Raw genomic sequence first — 14,107 nt, 5'->3', positions numbered from 1 at the left:
GAGTACGAGCGCGACGATCGATGCGCAGCCGAGCGGGAGCGTTTGAGATGACGGTCTGCAAGCCCGACTAGCCCTGCCTCTCGCCCTACTGCTCTTCTCTGCACATGTTTCCCATAAGTTGGTTGCCTGGGGGGGGTTATAATTGGTTTCTTGTGCGGTTATTTCATATGCAGCTTTAATCCCAGCCCTCCCTTCACTCATTTTCCTTCTTCCAAGGCTTCCCACCCTTCATACTAAAGCGTCCGTGTTTCACATCCCGCAAGACTTCACAGAATCACAAAAAGGACCACGTCGACACCATGTTGGTCAACGGTGAGGCCCAGCGCCCGAATGGCGTGTACTCAAGTCCCCTCGTCGGCGAATATCCTCATCCCCTCAAAATTGCCATCGTAGGCGCCGGTATTGGAGGTTTGAGTGCCGCAATCGCACTTCGACGACAGGGTCACCAAGTGGATGTATGAAATCCCATGGTCCTCACGCACCTCGTTTGTGAGCTAATCGCAGAATAATAGCTGTACGAACAATCAAGACTGAACAGCGAGACCGGTGCGGCGGTACATCTGGCGCCCAACTCAAACGGACTGCTGAGACGATGGGGCATCTACGCCGAGACGTTTGGTGGCAACCCGGCGGATCACTTCAAGGAGCGAGACCAGAACAACAAGGGCGGCTTCGACGTGGACATCACCAAACATAAAGGCCAATGGCAGCATCCGTGGCAGCTGGTTCACCGTGCCTATCTCCACAACGAGATCCGAAGTGTGGCTACTGCGGAAGATGGTGTTAGCACCCCGGCCAAGGTGCATGTTGCGTCTAAGATAGTTGGCGCCGACCCGGAGAAGGGCACTCTTCAGCTGGAGGACGGAACGACGATCCAGGCGGATGTCATCATTGGCGCTGACGGCATCTACGTGAGTTTCAATGAGCCATCGTTCTTGAGCAACAGACTAAGATCATGTTCAGTCCAAGACGAGGAAATACGTGACGGGCACCGACCCCAAGCTGTTCCGCTCAGGCAAGGCGGCTTTCCGTTTCCTCATTCCCCGGGCCGTCGTCGAGGAGGACCCCGTCACCGCTCCCCTCATCGACAAGCACAACCAGCTCGGTATCTGGTTTGGAACAGACAGACGCATCGTCATTTACCCCTGCAACGACAATCAGCTATTGAACTTTGTGTGCATTCACCCCGACGCCGAGTCTCACGCAACAGCTAGTGACGGTATGCCCTGGACGTCACGTTTGTCTTTCAAGTACTAACACACTTCAGAGTGGAACAAGAAGGGCTCAATCGAGCAACTTCTAAAGGTCTATCAGGACTTCGACCCGGCTCTTTTGCAATTGATCAAGAAGGTGCACCCAGATGAAGTGAATGTCTGGCAGCTACTAGACATGGACCCAATGGAGTCGTGGACAAACGGCAAGCTCGCTTTGCTGGGAGACGCCGCCCATCCCTTTACTCCTCGTACGTTGAGATTCTTGACGATATCTGAGATATACTAACAGTCAGAAAGACCAAGGTCAGGGAGCAGGCCAGGCCATGGAAGACGGCGCCGCCCTGGCGGTCGTGCTTCCCAAGGGAACTTCTCCTGAGGACGTACCGGAACGACTTCGCCTCTACCAACAAATCCGCTTGACCCGTGCACATGCCATCCAGGAGTATTCCCGTCAAGCAGGCAAGGACAGAATTCCAGGTGCTCCACCAGCTGTTGAGAGTAAGTCGACCCTCCAGACGACATGTCCCACGATATGCTCACGAAGTCTCAGTGAACACCTACCAAAACTACAACTTTGGCCACGACGAACACGACCACGCAACTAAGGTCTACAACAGATGGCTGTGGTCAAAGAAGAAGGACCTCTACTGGCGCATGCCCGTCGGTTACGGTCCTTTCCCAGGTCCTCGCCAGGATACTTTCGGCCGTCGACAGCCCGGAGACATTGAGCGCACATTCACCACGATGTCCGTCAAGTTCCTCACCTCGCGAACCTTCCTCGAGACCATTCTCCCCACCGACTCCTTCCGCTTCAAAGCCCCAGGCACCGTCTGCGCCGCCTCTCTCTCGGTCACCAGGCTGAACAACATGTCCTGGCTCGGCGGCGGCGGATACAACCACCTGGGCCTCTACATCCACGGCATCGAGTACGTCAAGAAGGACGGCAGCACGATCAACGGCACCCACCTGTCCGTGCTGTTCGAGAGCCTCACAGACCCCATCGTCTCCGGCCGCGAGGAGCTGGGCATGCCGAAGCTGTTCTGCGACATCGACTTTGAGCTGCACGCGACGGCGGCCCGAGTGAAGGCATCGTGGCGCGGCGCCACGTTCGCCGACATCAGGCTCAACAAGCTGCGCGCGGACGACCCGAAGACGGAGCACGGCACCATCGGCGGCGAGGCGGACTACGGCATCCTGACGTACAGGTACATCCCATCCGTCGGGGAGCCTGGAAAGGCCGATGCCGAGTATGCGTGCGTGGTCCCGCACGAGGAGGAGGCGCGGGACGTACCCGCCACGGTACACGCTGTTTCGCGATCGTCCGACGTCTCCGTCAAGATGGACGCGCACGACTGGGAGAAGCTTCCCACCCTGCACCACATTACGAAGTTCCTGTCTGAGATGCCCATTTACGACTTTGTGAGCGCCAAGGTGGTGGAGGGCACCGGCGTGCCCAACGTTTCCGGTGCCAGGAGGATAGAGTAAAGTATTGGTTGGAGTTTTACGATGTTGGCATGCCTGTAGGAGGCGCTGTACATAGCTGATTGTGGCATTCGAGCTGCGAAAATCACATCCTGTCGAATACCCTACTCTGTATACTAAGTTGATGACAAACAATCACAACGTTCGCACTTTTGAGATAGCGTAGTATCGTCGTCGTTATCATTACTACTACTATTGTGATTATCGTCGTCGTCGTCTTCGTCGTCGTCGTCGTCGTCGTCGTTGTTATTCCTATCGCTGCTATTGTCATCGTCGCTATTGTTATCACTTCTACTACATTTAATCACATTTTGACCAAAATACATCCCCGAGCCCGATTACGAACGTCACCTCGGGACTTACATTCCTGATTTGGAGTTCGTTTCAAACATGAAGAACACAGAAGCTTGTGTGTAGTAGGTCTTGTCGAAAGTGACATGTCGACTCAGCTGTTCGTCACGCATCATGCGTTGTCCGTGAAGAGTCCGAAGTCAAAGACCGCCACTCGCGACCCACACAAGCTACATACGAAACAAGACCCTCTGGAAGGGTAAAGGAACAAAAAGACACCTTTCCCCAGTTTCAATGTCCATTTGCCGGGATTTTAGGATACAGTTTCCATACCTACCTAGCGTCCGCCGCCTTCCCATCCCCGCACAAACCACTCCTCGTCCCCTTTCCCCACCCCATCCACCTCTCATCCCGCTCAGTGTCAGGGACACTCGATTCCCCCTCTTTCCGGTCCCGCCTCCACTTTCCGCTGTGACGTTCGGCGCCTGCATCACTCGCTCTTCGGGATGCTCTCGGCAATGCCTCAATGGTGTCGCGGTAGCGGGGAAAAGAGCTACACACACCGGTTGTATCAGACGGGAAAGCTGATTATTGAGTTTGAAGCTGGATTTAGGGGAGTAGAAGAATGCCACCTCTCTCCCAAGCTCGCATCTGATTAGCTTGGTCCTTTCGTCTCAATTGTGCCTGTGTCGTCATAAACCCTCCGCAAAAACTTCCCGAAAACACAATCGAAGCTTCTAAGTACTGAATAAAAAACTTGATCAAGAGCATCAGAGAACCAGCAAACCACATCAATCGACCACAATGGCATCCGACGCACCTCCAAGCGACCTCCGCCGCCCCCAGCGCTTCATCACAGACCACAACCCCGAGGGCAAGGCCATATTCAACAGCTCCCTGCCCGAGGAGATCCCCCAACAGACCGTCGGCGGCAACGCAAAGTTCTACCTGGGCTACACGACGGAGCAGACGCCCGCCTCCTTCACGGGCAACGCGGACATCTCCTCGTACGCCGAGCGCCTCGCCAACCCGCCCGGCATCGTCATCCCCGGCGGCAGCGTCATGCGCATCGTCGACATGCCGCCCGGCTCGCTGTCGCCGATGCACCGCACCGTCAGCCTCGACTACGGCGTCGTGCTCGAGGGCGAGATCGACCTCGTCCTCGACTCGGGCGAGGTGCGCCGTATGAAGAGGGGCGACGTCTCCGTGCAGCGCGGTACCAACCACGCGTGGAAGAACGTGAGCGAGACCGGCTGGGCGAGGATGCTGTACGTGCTGCAGGAGAGCCATCCGCTCGAGGTTGGCGGCAAGGTTCTGAAGGAGGATTACGGCGAGGGTATGGGTGATGTTAAGCCGTCTGGCAACTAAGCGTAATGAATCGACGACACAAATTTTAGAACTTGAGAAAAGTTGACGTGACTATCTGTGAAATTTGATGTATGGGTATTGTTAGAAGTCGGGAAAATTGGGATATGTAGCTCCTCGTGCTACGTTCCTTAGTTCGTCCCCATTGGCGCCGGTGATATTTATCAATAGCAGAGGTGACGGTAGTAATAACGATAACTACAACGATCGATACAATACTAATAATTGAAATAACGATAATAGAGACGATAATAATAACGATAGAGACGACGACAGAGACGACGATAGTAGAGATAATAGTAAAGGAGATAATAACAGAAGAGGAGACAATAGAAGAGATAATGCAATAAGCTATAGCGAATACATGCTCTAGTAACATCGTTGTATGTATAGGTGCCGCATAAGATGTTGAATGCTTGAAGAGACAGACGAAAGGAAAAGTAAGCACTTACTAAAATGAATTAATCAGCTACCTAATCTAAGGAATATTGAGTCTCGAGCGCGTATTGAAAAGAGTAAATGCTAAGGTACGAGACGGCCTGTTTAGACTGTTATTATATCTCGTGACTGGCAGCGGTCACGACCTAAGACCTAGCCACTTTATTAACAGTTTGTTGATACTGTTCCTTTAGAAATCCTGTAGATGGTCCAAGTGGAAAGGATCTATCTTGTCTGCTTATTAGACAGTTCTTTCGCTATGTGGATTCACACAGTTATCTTGTTTAGTAACCTGAGCTGCGTACACACCTAGCGTTATTCTGTGATAGTCGTTCTCCCAGGCCTTGGAAACGTCTCGTGTGTACGAAACGCAGGCGCATAGACCCAGAAATTTCCAGAGTACTCATTCGATCATGCATTTGCAATTGATACCGTTGTCAAGGCTGCAACAAGTAGTAGAGTGCAGCTCGGTGTGGTGCGTGTAAGTCGGTGTACCTCGGTGAGCTCCATTCCTGATAAGATAAGAGCTCCAAACTTCTCCGTCACCACCACCCTCCCAATCTTTCACCTGCCTACCACCCAAACCACACAAATCGTCCACTCTCGATGCGCCCACCACTCCTCCAAACACAATGGCGCGCCCTCCTCCGCCGACAGGTCCACAGGCCTATCTCCTCCCACCACCGCCGTAACCTTCTCACCCTCGCAATCGAAACATCGTGCGACGACACCTGCGTAGCTCTCCTCTCCAAAACACCCGCCGGCGCAAACCTACACTTCAACCGCAAAATCACCTCCGACCACCGCGCCTTCGGGGGCATCTGGCCGCCTGCCGCCCTTGCGGGCCACGACGCCTCTCTCGCGCCCCTGATCGCCGAGTCCCTCGCCTCCCTCCCGCCGCCGGCCGATGACAACAAGACAATCACCGTCTCGGGCGTACCCCGCCAAAAGCCCGACTTCATAACCGTCACGCGCGGGCCCGGCATGTCCTCCAACCTCGCCACAGGCCTCTCGACCGCAAAGGGTCTCGCGACGGCGTGGCAGGTGCCCCTCGTCGCCGTGAACCATATGCAAGCCCACGCCCTCACCCCACGGCTCGTTTCCGCCCTCAAGCAAGATGCCGCCACCAGCACTGCTCTGCGCGGCCACCCGGAGTTCCCCTTCCTGACGCTGCTGGTATCAGGAGGACATACTCAGCTCGTGCACTCCCGCTCCCTGACAGACCACCGCATCCTGGCCTCGACACAGGACGTCGCCGTCGGCGACGCCCTGGACAAGGCCGCCCGCCACATCCTGCCCGCCGACATGCTCGCCGCACACACGGACGTGATGTACGGCGCTCTCCTCGAACGCTTCGCCTTCCCCGACTCCTTCCCGCCCGGCCAATACCCCGATTACGACTACGAATACACCCCGCCAACATACCGCCGCGACGAGATTGCAACGTACGTCGCCCCGGCCCCATACCACTGGCAACTCCACCCCCCACTGGCCGGGTCGCGCGACCTCTCATACGCCTTTGCCGGGATAGGCAGCGAGATCCGCAGGATCACAGAAGCGGGCGGCGTTGACATGACTCTCGACGAGCGGAGGGTTCTCGCACGCGCTGCGATGCGTCTGCTGTTCGAACACCTCGCCACCCGCGTGTTCCTCGTCCTCGCAGCGGAGCCGGAGCTTAAAGATGCATTGAAGACGTTGGTGGTGAGCGGTGGTGTCGCGAGCAACCGCTTCCTGATGTACGTGTTGCGAAAGATGCTCAATGTTCGCGGGTTCGAGCATGTGGAGGTCACGGCACCGCCGCCGGCGTTGTGTACGGACAACGCAGCCATGATTGCCTGGACTGGCGTGGAGATGTACGAGGCCGGCTGGGAGAGTGATCTGTCCGTGTCTGTGATGAAGAAGTGGTCGATTGATGCGGCGAGCGACGAGGGCGGTATCCTCGGCGTTCGCGGCTGGGTGAGAAGGGATGGACAGAAGTCATGATACCCCCCTTTCAGCCTTTCACCACATTGTGTATACGAATCCCCTAAAAGTCATTGTACCAAAACTGTAAAATCATAAGAATGCACTTGTATCATAGTCTAGTTTACAAGTTACAAGGCATTCGCACCTTCGTAGGATGCCAATGCCTCCAAAGCTCAGCTGTCTCCTCTCGCTGGTCATGACCATTCAACCCGTTACCAACTGCCCGAGTGTCTTCCTTGGAAGCTTACCCTCTCACTTGCCGTTCTTCTGGCAACGCAAGTACCGAGTGTAATTGTCTGGGGTGCCCGGGGTTCTTCATAACAGCATCATCAATTGCTCGCGCCCTTTCCTAATCCAAGTCGGCCGTGACGTTGGTGAACTCGCCCTTCTCTAACTTCGTCTTCCAGAAGATGGGATTCGTGTCATTGAAGCCGTGCTTGACCCAGCCCTCCTCCTTGACGTGGTAGAGGTTGATGAAACCACCAGAGTAGGCGTCACGGTGGGTGGCGGCCAGGATACTGCGGCTTCCGAGCTCCAGAGCCTCCTGGTCCGTCAGGTCGTAACGATACTCGGCATCCAGGACACCGTAGGCGAAGGTCTGACCACTGCCAACGCAGAAGAGGTTGCCGGCCAGACGAGTGCCGTCTGAGTCGACGTAGTAGAGCGCGGGGCCTTCCTCCTTGGTGACACCAGCACACATGGTTCCCATGCTGAGACCCATGCCCTTGTATGAGTAGACGAGGTTGGCGAGAATCTTGGAGGCGGCAGCGACGGAAATGCGGCGCTTGTGACGGAGCTCGTGGAGACGGCATTGCATGCCGAGCCAGGCGAGCCAGTACTGGCAGTCGGCGGCACCGCCGGCCATGGTGCCCAGCAGAACGCTGTTGATCTCGATAACCTTCTTGACCGTTTGCGAGGCGATCCAGTTACCGGCGGTGGCACGGGAATCGGTGGCGACGATAATTCCGCCCTGGAAGCGGAAGGCAAGCGTTGTCGTTCCGTGGGCGATCTTGATGGGGCAGTCGGGGTTGGCGCGGTCATCTGTTGCTGCGCGGAGCCAGGAGGAGGGCTGTGGTGAGGGGGCGGGGATGTCAGTACTGCTTCCCTTCCAACATCAACCTCGGCTTTGAAGAAATCAACTCACATGTGCGACGGGAGGCATAGCAAACTTCAGAGACAAGGGCGGGGCCTCGCCCATGAGCTCGAGGTCCTCCTGCTCATCGTCCCGGAAGGTGTTGTGCTGCTCGTACGCCGGGCGGCTGTACTTGGCCACGAGGCTGTCCATCTCGACGATTCGGTGAGGCGGATTGGACGAGTTTCGTTGGATTGGTAGTTGTGTGTATCGGAATCGTCGATTCTCGTCGGTGGGTGAGCGGTGGTTGTGGAAGGGTTGAGGTGAGGTCGGGCGTTGGAATGGACGATGGGGCGCTCTTTGTGGTTAACTCGGGGAGCCAGCTCAGGCAGCTCCATGCTCGCGTCACGGACAGCTTCAGCAGGGAAACTGCGTAGCTAACTGATGCCTTGTTGCCTGATTCAGATTGGCCCTTACTGCAGGTACGTGTCGTCCGTGCACAGCCCTGATTACATAACATCATATTTCTGGAGGATTGATATCATGGAGAGTAAACGAACCTCTCTCCAACGGCATGCAACCACACGTAATTGCTGTATCAACATGGATATGATTTTGCACATCTGAATGTCATTAATTACAGCGCAGCTAAGAAAGTGCTCTGCCGGCAAGTGCAACTGCAAAAATCTCTGCAATATTCTGTCTGCCGTATTCGCCATCCTCCCACCCATCCTCCTTTGACCTCCGACTCCATACCCTCAAAATCAAGACAATAAATAGAGATTCCATGAGTGGATGAAACTAGCCACCCAACGGCGTGGAGGTATCTGAAAGCGATCAGGAGCTTTTGATTTCAAAAGAAAAGAACTGCTAGAGATTCAGGAGAAACGTTTGTAGAAAGTATGGTCCGAAGGTGCAATCACGTCGGTGTTCCTTCCCTGCTTCGGCTTTCTCTCTTGCCCATGAAGCTGCGGCGAACGATTGACTTGGGGCTTCCAGGCTCTAGAGATTCGGCGGAAGGGATGAAGTTGCTCTTGATGACAACTGATCCGCTGCCGACCTTGATCTCCTTTTCGGCCTCCGCACCACTCTCATCGACGAAGTAGAGAGCCTCACCCAAGTCGTCATCGCTACTGAACTTGTGCTCGCCCTTGGCCTCAATCTTGAATTGAGTGTCGGCAGTGCAAGTGCTCTTAAAAGTCTCGTTATACCTGACAAAGCCTGTGGCATCCTTGTGGTGCTTGGTTTTTCCAATGACCTTCGGCTTCGGTGCCAACTGGTTGATGACGACGTACAAGTCAGCTGAAGGCGGGAAGCCCTTGGCAGCAACCACGGTGAACGTGGCACTTCCAGAGCCCGGGGACCCAGGGTTGAGGCTATGAACGGAGGCCGCACCGTTGCTCTTGGTGCGGTTGTGGCCACCGAGAGTCGAACCATTGCCGTTGGAAGAGGTTCCGGGTCGAGTGTCTGTGGAATCGCTGCCATCAGACGTGGAAAAGCCAGTTGCTCTCTTGAGACCGAGTCCAGGAGTCGGACCAGGCGGGCTGCCATTCTCAACAATGGTCGGGATCTCGCTAAAGCTTGACGAGGGGCCATCGGAGTCGTCATCCTTCTTGGAGAACAACCCGCGTTTGAGGAAAGAAGCGCCCTTGCCAACACCGTGTCCAACTACACCACCAACCTTGATGGGCGCTCCCACAACACCGGTGACAATTCTACCAGGAGCTGCAAACGTTCCGGAGAAGGTGGATGTGCCCTGTCGTGTTCGAGTGACGTACGACGGCCGGAAAAGCATCCTCAATCTCACTGTACCCGACTTGCCGTCAAGTATCAACCGGCTCTCACTCGGCCTGAACGGGTCGAGCTGTTCGAGATTGATGTCGGCAGCTCCAAGGAAATCCGGCTTGTCAGCGAAATCGTAATCCCACACCGTGACCTTGAACTTGGCAGCCGTCCTTGATGGTACGGGAACCTCGAAGAACTCGTTCCAGGCGGGATGCAACGTCTTCTTCTGAACCTTCGTCTTGTACACGTCCTCGCCATTGAGCTCAAACTTGCAGTAAGGGTCACTCTTTCCGTTGGAGTCTGCCGAAGGGAGATCCTGGGCGTCGAGGACGTCCACACGAAGCGTTCCCATGTTGTTGATACTCTCACTCGGGTCGAGCTGCATCTTGACAGGAATGTACTTCAGGCTGACCTTGACGCTGCTTGGGCGATTCTCCTTGTCCTTCAACTTGAGTGTTGTGGGGTTGTTCTGATGGTCGGTTAGCCCTTGATTCTTAGCAAAACATGACCGACGACTTACGAGACACTGCTTCAGCGTATCCAAGGTGTTGCCCTGAAGCTTCGCCATTGTGTGGTCCTTGTCCTTCTCGCTACCCTCAATCTTGTCCCCCTTCTCTCGCACCTTCAGCGTCAAGCGAGAGAAGTCAAGCTCTCTAATGAAACAGTCGCCAATCTCCTCGAAAGTGTGCTTCTTGTGCTTTGCTGCTGACGATGTGTATGACGGGAAAGCCATGTCGTCGACCCAAACCTCCAAGTGCGTGTTGTGCTCCGGCATCTCGGCCTCCATCAGCTTGAAGATCAGAAGACCAGACTCGTACTTGAGCAGCTCCTGAGGAGAGAGTCGAATCTTGGGGGGTCCGCTCTCGTCCTTGGACTTTCTGGGCATGGTTGGCGAAACCGGTGTGACCGGGGTCTTGGGCGGGCTTGGCTCAAGCTCCGCTCCACTGTGCCTCTTCTCGTCGGCTTTCTTCTGCTCGAGTGAACTGAATTTGCCAGCTTCGGCAGAACGAGTCGCGCTCTCCAAAGCCTTCTCAGCCGATGATTCTGCGTGCTCTTCCTCCTCATCCTCGGGGTCAGCGACGTTTAGGCAGGGGTAGAATGCCACGTTGTAAGTCAAAACACCCTTCGCAATACCCTTGCCATGAAGTTGCAGGCCTCCCTGAATGATCTTCTTCTGGTCGTGCACATTGTATTCTCCATTCTCCGCCTGTGAGATGTAGTCGCCGGCAAAGACCTCAACGAGACCCAGACTGCGGTCCTTGCCCATCTTCTCGGAGTCCATGACCTCGACAGTCAGTCTCTCGCGAGCAGAGTGGACTGGGACGTAGAGAACCTCATCGAACTCGGGGTCAAGAGTGTTCTTGTGAGTAACCGTGCGGGCCTTTTCAATGCCGGACAGAAGCACTCGCACGTACGGGTCAGACTTGCCGAGGGTCTCGAAGTTCCGGAGATCATGAGCGTGCTTGAAGTGAAAGCGCATGACACCTACCGGGGTGACGTAGCCGCCAGTACCACCAACAATACCAGACAGTGCAACAGGCTTCCACTGTGCCATCATCTTGACGCGACCAGTCTGAACGCCGGACAAGTGGAACCATTCCTGGCCCTTCTCCATACACTCCATCATGTCCTCAAGCTTGATCTGGTACTTGCCAAGGACCTGATCGCCGGTCAGATCACGGTCATCCTTGATCGTGACACCAAGCTTGGCATTCTTCCTGTCCGTGATGAGCATTTCCTTTGAGCCGTTGTCCCAGATGGGGTTGTTCGTTCTCTTGAGCTTCTTCGTGTGGTGGATGTCTCTGCCGTTGAGATGGAGGGTTGCGTAAGGGTTGAGAAGACCGACAAGACTCTTGGTGCCGTCCAAATCCTTGGCTTGCTCGACGGTGAACCTCAAAATACCCGTGTTGGACTCAGGTGGCGGCTCCACAGTGCCGTCTTCCAGCTTCTTAGGCTCCAGGACGGGGAAGAACCTGATATCACAAGACACGAAGCCACGAGCCTTTCCATCAGCAATGACCTCCAGCCTTTCGTTCTCATGCACGGCGAGCTCCTCCACGTTCTCCAGAGGGAAAGAGGCCACTCCAAGCTCCTTGTGCTTTCTGAAATCGTTGTAGTCGAAGATTTGAATGTCAAGCGAGTCGTTGAAGGAGGTAATGATGATGTAATGGGTCTCGTTCCAACGCGGGCTGGAGGTATCCTTCACATGCTTAGTCTTGGCAAGCGCCTGGCGGCGGTTCAGGGTCAAAACAGCATAGGGGTCGGGAGAGCCCGAGAAGTTGTCAGGGTTCTTAAGACCTTGAGCTCCGTGGAGTGTGACGGCCACCACACCAATGGCCTGGTCGACTGGAGTGCCGGCAAGCATCTTGGCAACCTCGATAGGGAAGACGTTGGGCGCGTACATCATAGGAGCCAAGTTGCCGTGGATTTGTTCAAGGATGAAGGACTCCAGACCGGGAATGAAGTTGATGTCAAATCCGAACGTTTCACCTCCGAGGGGCTTGCAGACGTAGTCAATCACGGGCTTTTCGAGGAAGCACATTTCCACCTTTTCGACGTGGGGGAAAGGAATCTGCAGCTTGATCTTGAGCTGCATGATGCCGGAGAAAGCCATGTCCTCGACAATGACGTCGAGACCCTTGCTAATCATGGCTTTTCCGACTCTGATCTCGAGAACGACCTTCGGGTTGACCTTGTTCTTGATCTGCTTGAAAGTCATATCCGCTGTGTCATTGGGTGTGAAGCTGAACTTCCAATCCATGATGACGGTGTCATCTCCAGCCTGGGGGTAGGTCTTGACGTGCTCCATACGGGGCGGCTTGGATCCCAGCGTAAACGTCTTGAGCTTCAGACTGTCCAGAAATGCGGGAGTGGCTGAGCTCAGAACCTGGTCAACCGAGTTGATGATGGTTTGAGCGAGGACGGGTTGGTAGATTGGCCAGAACTTGACCATGAATGAGTTAATCCACTCGAGAGACTCGACCTCGGTCTCGAGCTTCTTCAAGGACAGCTCTCGGTTGATGTCATCGCGGAAGTTGCGCCGAACTCGACGGATGGAGGTGCGGTAGTATGTGGAACATACCGCCATAAGGATGAAGACCCAGCCCAAACCGCCGCCCAAGACCGCGACCAGCCAGGACGAAATACAGGCAAAGACGATAATGGCAGCATTGTGGTACCAGTCGCCATAGAATTTGTCCGGGATATTGCTCTCGAGCCAGGTGGAGTGATCCAGGAGACTCACGCTATCGTGAACGCCATCCTTGGGCCAGCCAAACTGAGGAGCCCAGCCAGTTCTAGTGTAGGGTTCCTCCTCGACACCTTCTGGGTGTTCGCCCGAATTAAGTGTCTTGCCGTCCTTATCTTTGACAACTTCAATGGCACCAGCTTTGGTCGGCTCGGGGAGGTCGGTTACGGGAGCGCTCGAGTCGGCAACGTCAGTGACGACTGAAATGCCCTTTGTTCGTTGGGAGTGGAAGCCGGGAGGGACAGCCTGTTCACAAGCAGTCAGTCAAGCTCCGGGGTTGTTTACATAGGGTTGCGCGACTCACGGCTGCAGCTTGGGCGCGCTTCTCTTCGGGGCTCGCATCGGGATCAAAAGTGAAGGCCGTGATGCCGGCCTTTTTGGACTCCTCGACAATCTTCTTTTGCGCGTCGTCGGCAGAAACGTTGCTCTCAGGGTCCTGGGCAGCCTCAACGACACCCTGGACCTTGAGCTCGTTCTTCTCCTTCTCGGTGGAAGCCATGTCGGCGAGGTCTGGGCGCTGCTTCTCGCAGCTGGGTGTGTGGTGTCGCGGTCAATTGGCAAAGCACTCAGCTCGTGATTCCGTGTCGACACATAGAGGGATCGCGGGTGCCGTGTGGATGACGTGGACCGATGACCTGGTCGGCTTGGAGATTTGTGGGAAGATGGAGAACAAGCAACTTTAGAAGGGGAGAGGAGGGCAACGAGGGTCTCGGGAGGGTCTCGGACTAAAACGAGACGATAGATGGGATCTGCGAAGAAAGGGAAAAGGAGGGAGGGAGTGAATGCAGCAAGGCCGGACTGTGGCTGGTCGGCCAGTAGTCTGGTGTACTAGTGGTGAGAATGTGGAGGTTAGAATAGAAGGGTGGAAGAGAAACAAGGCGGGAAGCTAAAAAGTAAACGGCGAGAAAAAGGCAAGAGGTTCGGTGGCATAGAAGGGAAAAGGCCAAAGGTTGGATGGAGTTTTGGCTCAGATACGTCAGGGTCGCTACGGGCCCGTCAGGTTTAGCTTAGCGGCGTCTCCGTGGCGTGGAGGCGGCACAGGTGGGAGCTGCTGGCAAGGTAGCAATTGGGGGCCGAAGAAGAAGGAGAAGAAGAAGCTGCTGGGCTGGGCTGGCACAAAAGCCGGCTGCTGCACAAACGACAGGATAGGAAGCAAGGCGGTGCAGGTGCGAGGACAGGTGCAATCGATGTGCAAGGTGTAACGAGATGATGGGACGAGACGAAGCTGCTTCAGTCCAGCGCTAGCAA

The 14,107-nt window shown here is 55.3% G+C and overlaps 5 protein-coding genes across 5 annotated transcripts; 3 read left to right on the top strand and 2 right to left on the bottom strand.

Moving 5' to 3' along the window:
• Positions 1–299: 299 nt before the first annotated feature.
• On the top strand, positions 300–2,699 carry COL26b_001117 (uncharacterized protein; the record flags this gene model as incomplete). The annotated part of the gene is made up of 6 exons (XM_053174076.1): positions 300–455; positions 513–911; positions 964–1,219; positions 1,268–1,462; positions 1,512–1,712; positions 1,765–2,699. The coding sequence occupies 6 exons, from the start codon at positions 300–302 to the stop codon at positions 2,697–2,699; spliced, it is 2,142 nt and encodes a 713-aa protein (XP_053042193.1).
• A 1,092-nt stretch (positions 2,700–3,791) lies between these two features.
• COL26b_001116 (uncharacterized protein) lies at positions 3,792–4,355 on the top strand (the record flags this gene model as incomplete). Its single annotated transcript, XM_053174075.1, has 2 exons — positions 3,792–4,163; positions 4,200–4,355. 2 exons carry the CDS (start codon positions 3,792–3,794, stop codon positions 4,353–4,355), a joined length of 528 nt encoding a protein of 175 aa, XP_053042192.1.
• Positions 4,356–5,422: 1,067 nt separating this feature from the next.
• On the top strand, positions 5,423–6,773 carry COL26b_001115 (uncharacterized protein; the record flags this gene model as incomplete). The annotated part of the gene is made up of 2 exons (XM_053174074.1): positions 5,423–5,447; positions 5,530–6,773. The coding sequence occupies 2 exons, from the start codon at positions 5,423–5,425 to the stop codon at positions 6,771–6,773; spliced, it is 1,269 nt and encodes a 422-aa protein (XP_053042191.1).
• Positions 6,774–7,104: 331 nt separating this feature from the next.
• Positions 7,105–8,040, bottom strand: PRE2 (Proteasome subunit beta type-5; the record flags this gene model as incomplete). The annotated part of the gene is made up of 2 exons (XM_053174073.1): positions 7,105–7,824; positions 7,900–8,040. 2 exons carry the CDS (start codon positions 8,038–8,040, stop codon positions 7,105–7,107), a joined length of 861 nt encoding a protein of 286 aa, XP_053042190.1.
• A 706-nt stretch (positions 8,041–8,746) lies between these two features.
• COL26b_001113 (uncharacterized protein) lies at positions 8,747–13,358 on the bottom strand (the record flags this gene model as incomplete). Its single annotated transcript, XM_053174072.1, has 3 exons — positions 8,747–10,081; positions 10,133–13,105; positions 13,164–13,358. 3 exons carry the CDS (start codon positions 13,356–13,358, stop codon positions 8,747–8,749), a joined length of 4,503 nt encoding a protein of 1,500 aa, XP_053042189.1.
• Between the last annotated feature and the right edge of the window lie 749 nt (positions 13,359–14,107).

The sequence above is a fragment of the Colletotrichum chrysophilum genome, assembly GCF_026319265.1.
Source record: "Colletotrichum chrysophilum strain AFK26 chromosome Unknown scaffold_4, whole genome shotgun sequence".
NCBI classification, from domain to species: domain Eukaryota; kingdom Fungi; phylum Ascomycota; class Sordariomycetes; order Glomerellales; family Glomerellaceae; genus Colletotrichum; species Colletotrichum chrysophilum.
Note: the sequence above shows the minus strand (reverse complement) of the source record. Positions and strands in the feature narration are given on the sequence as shown.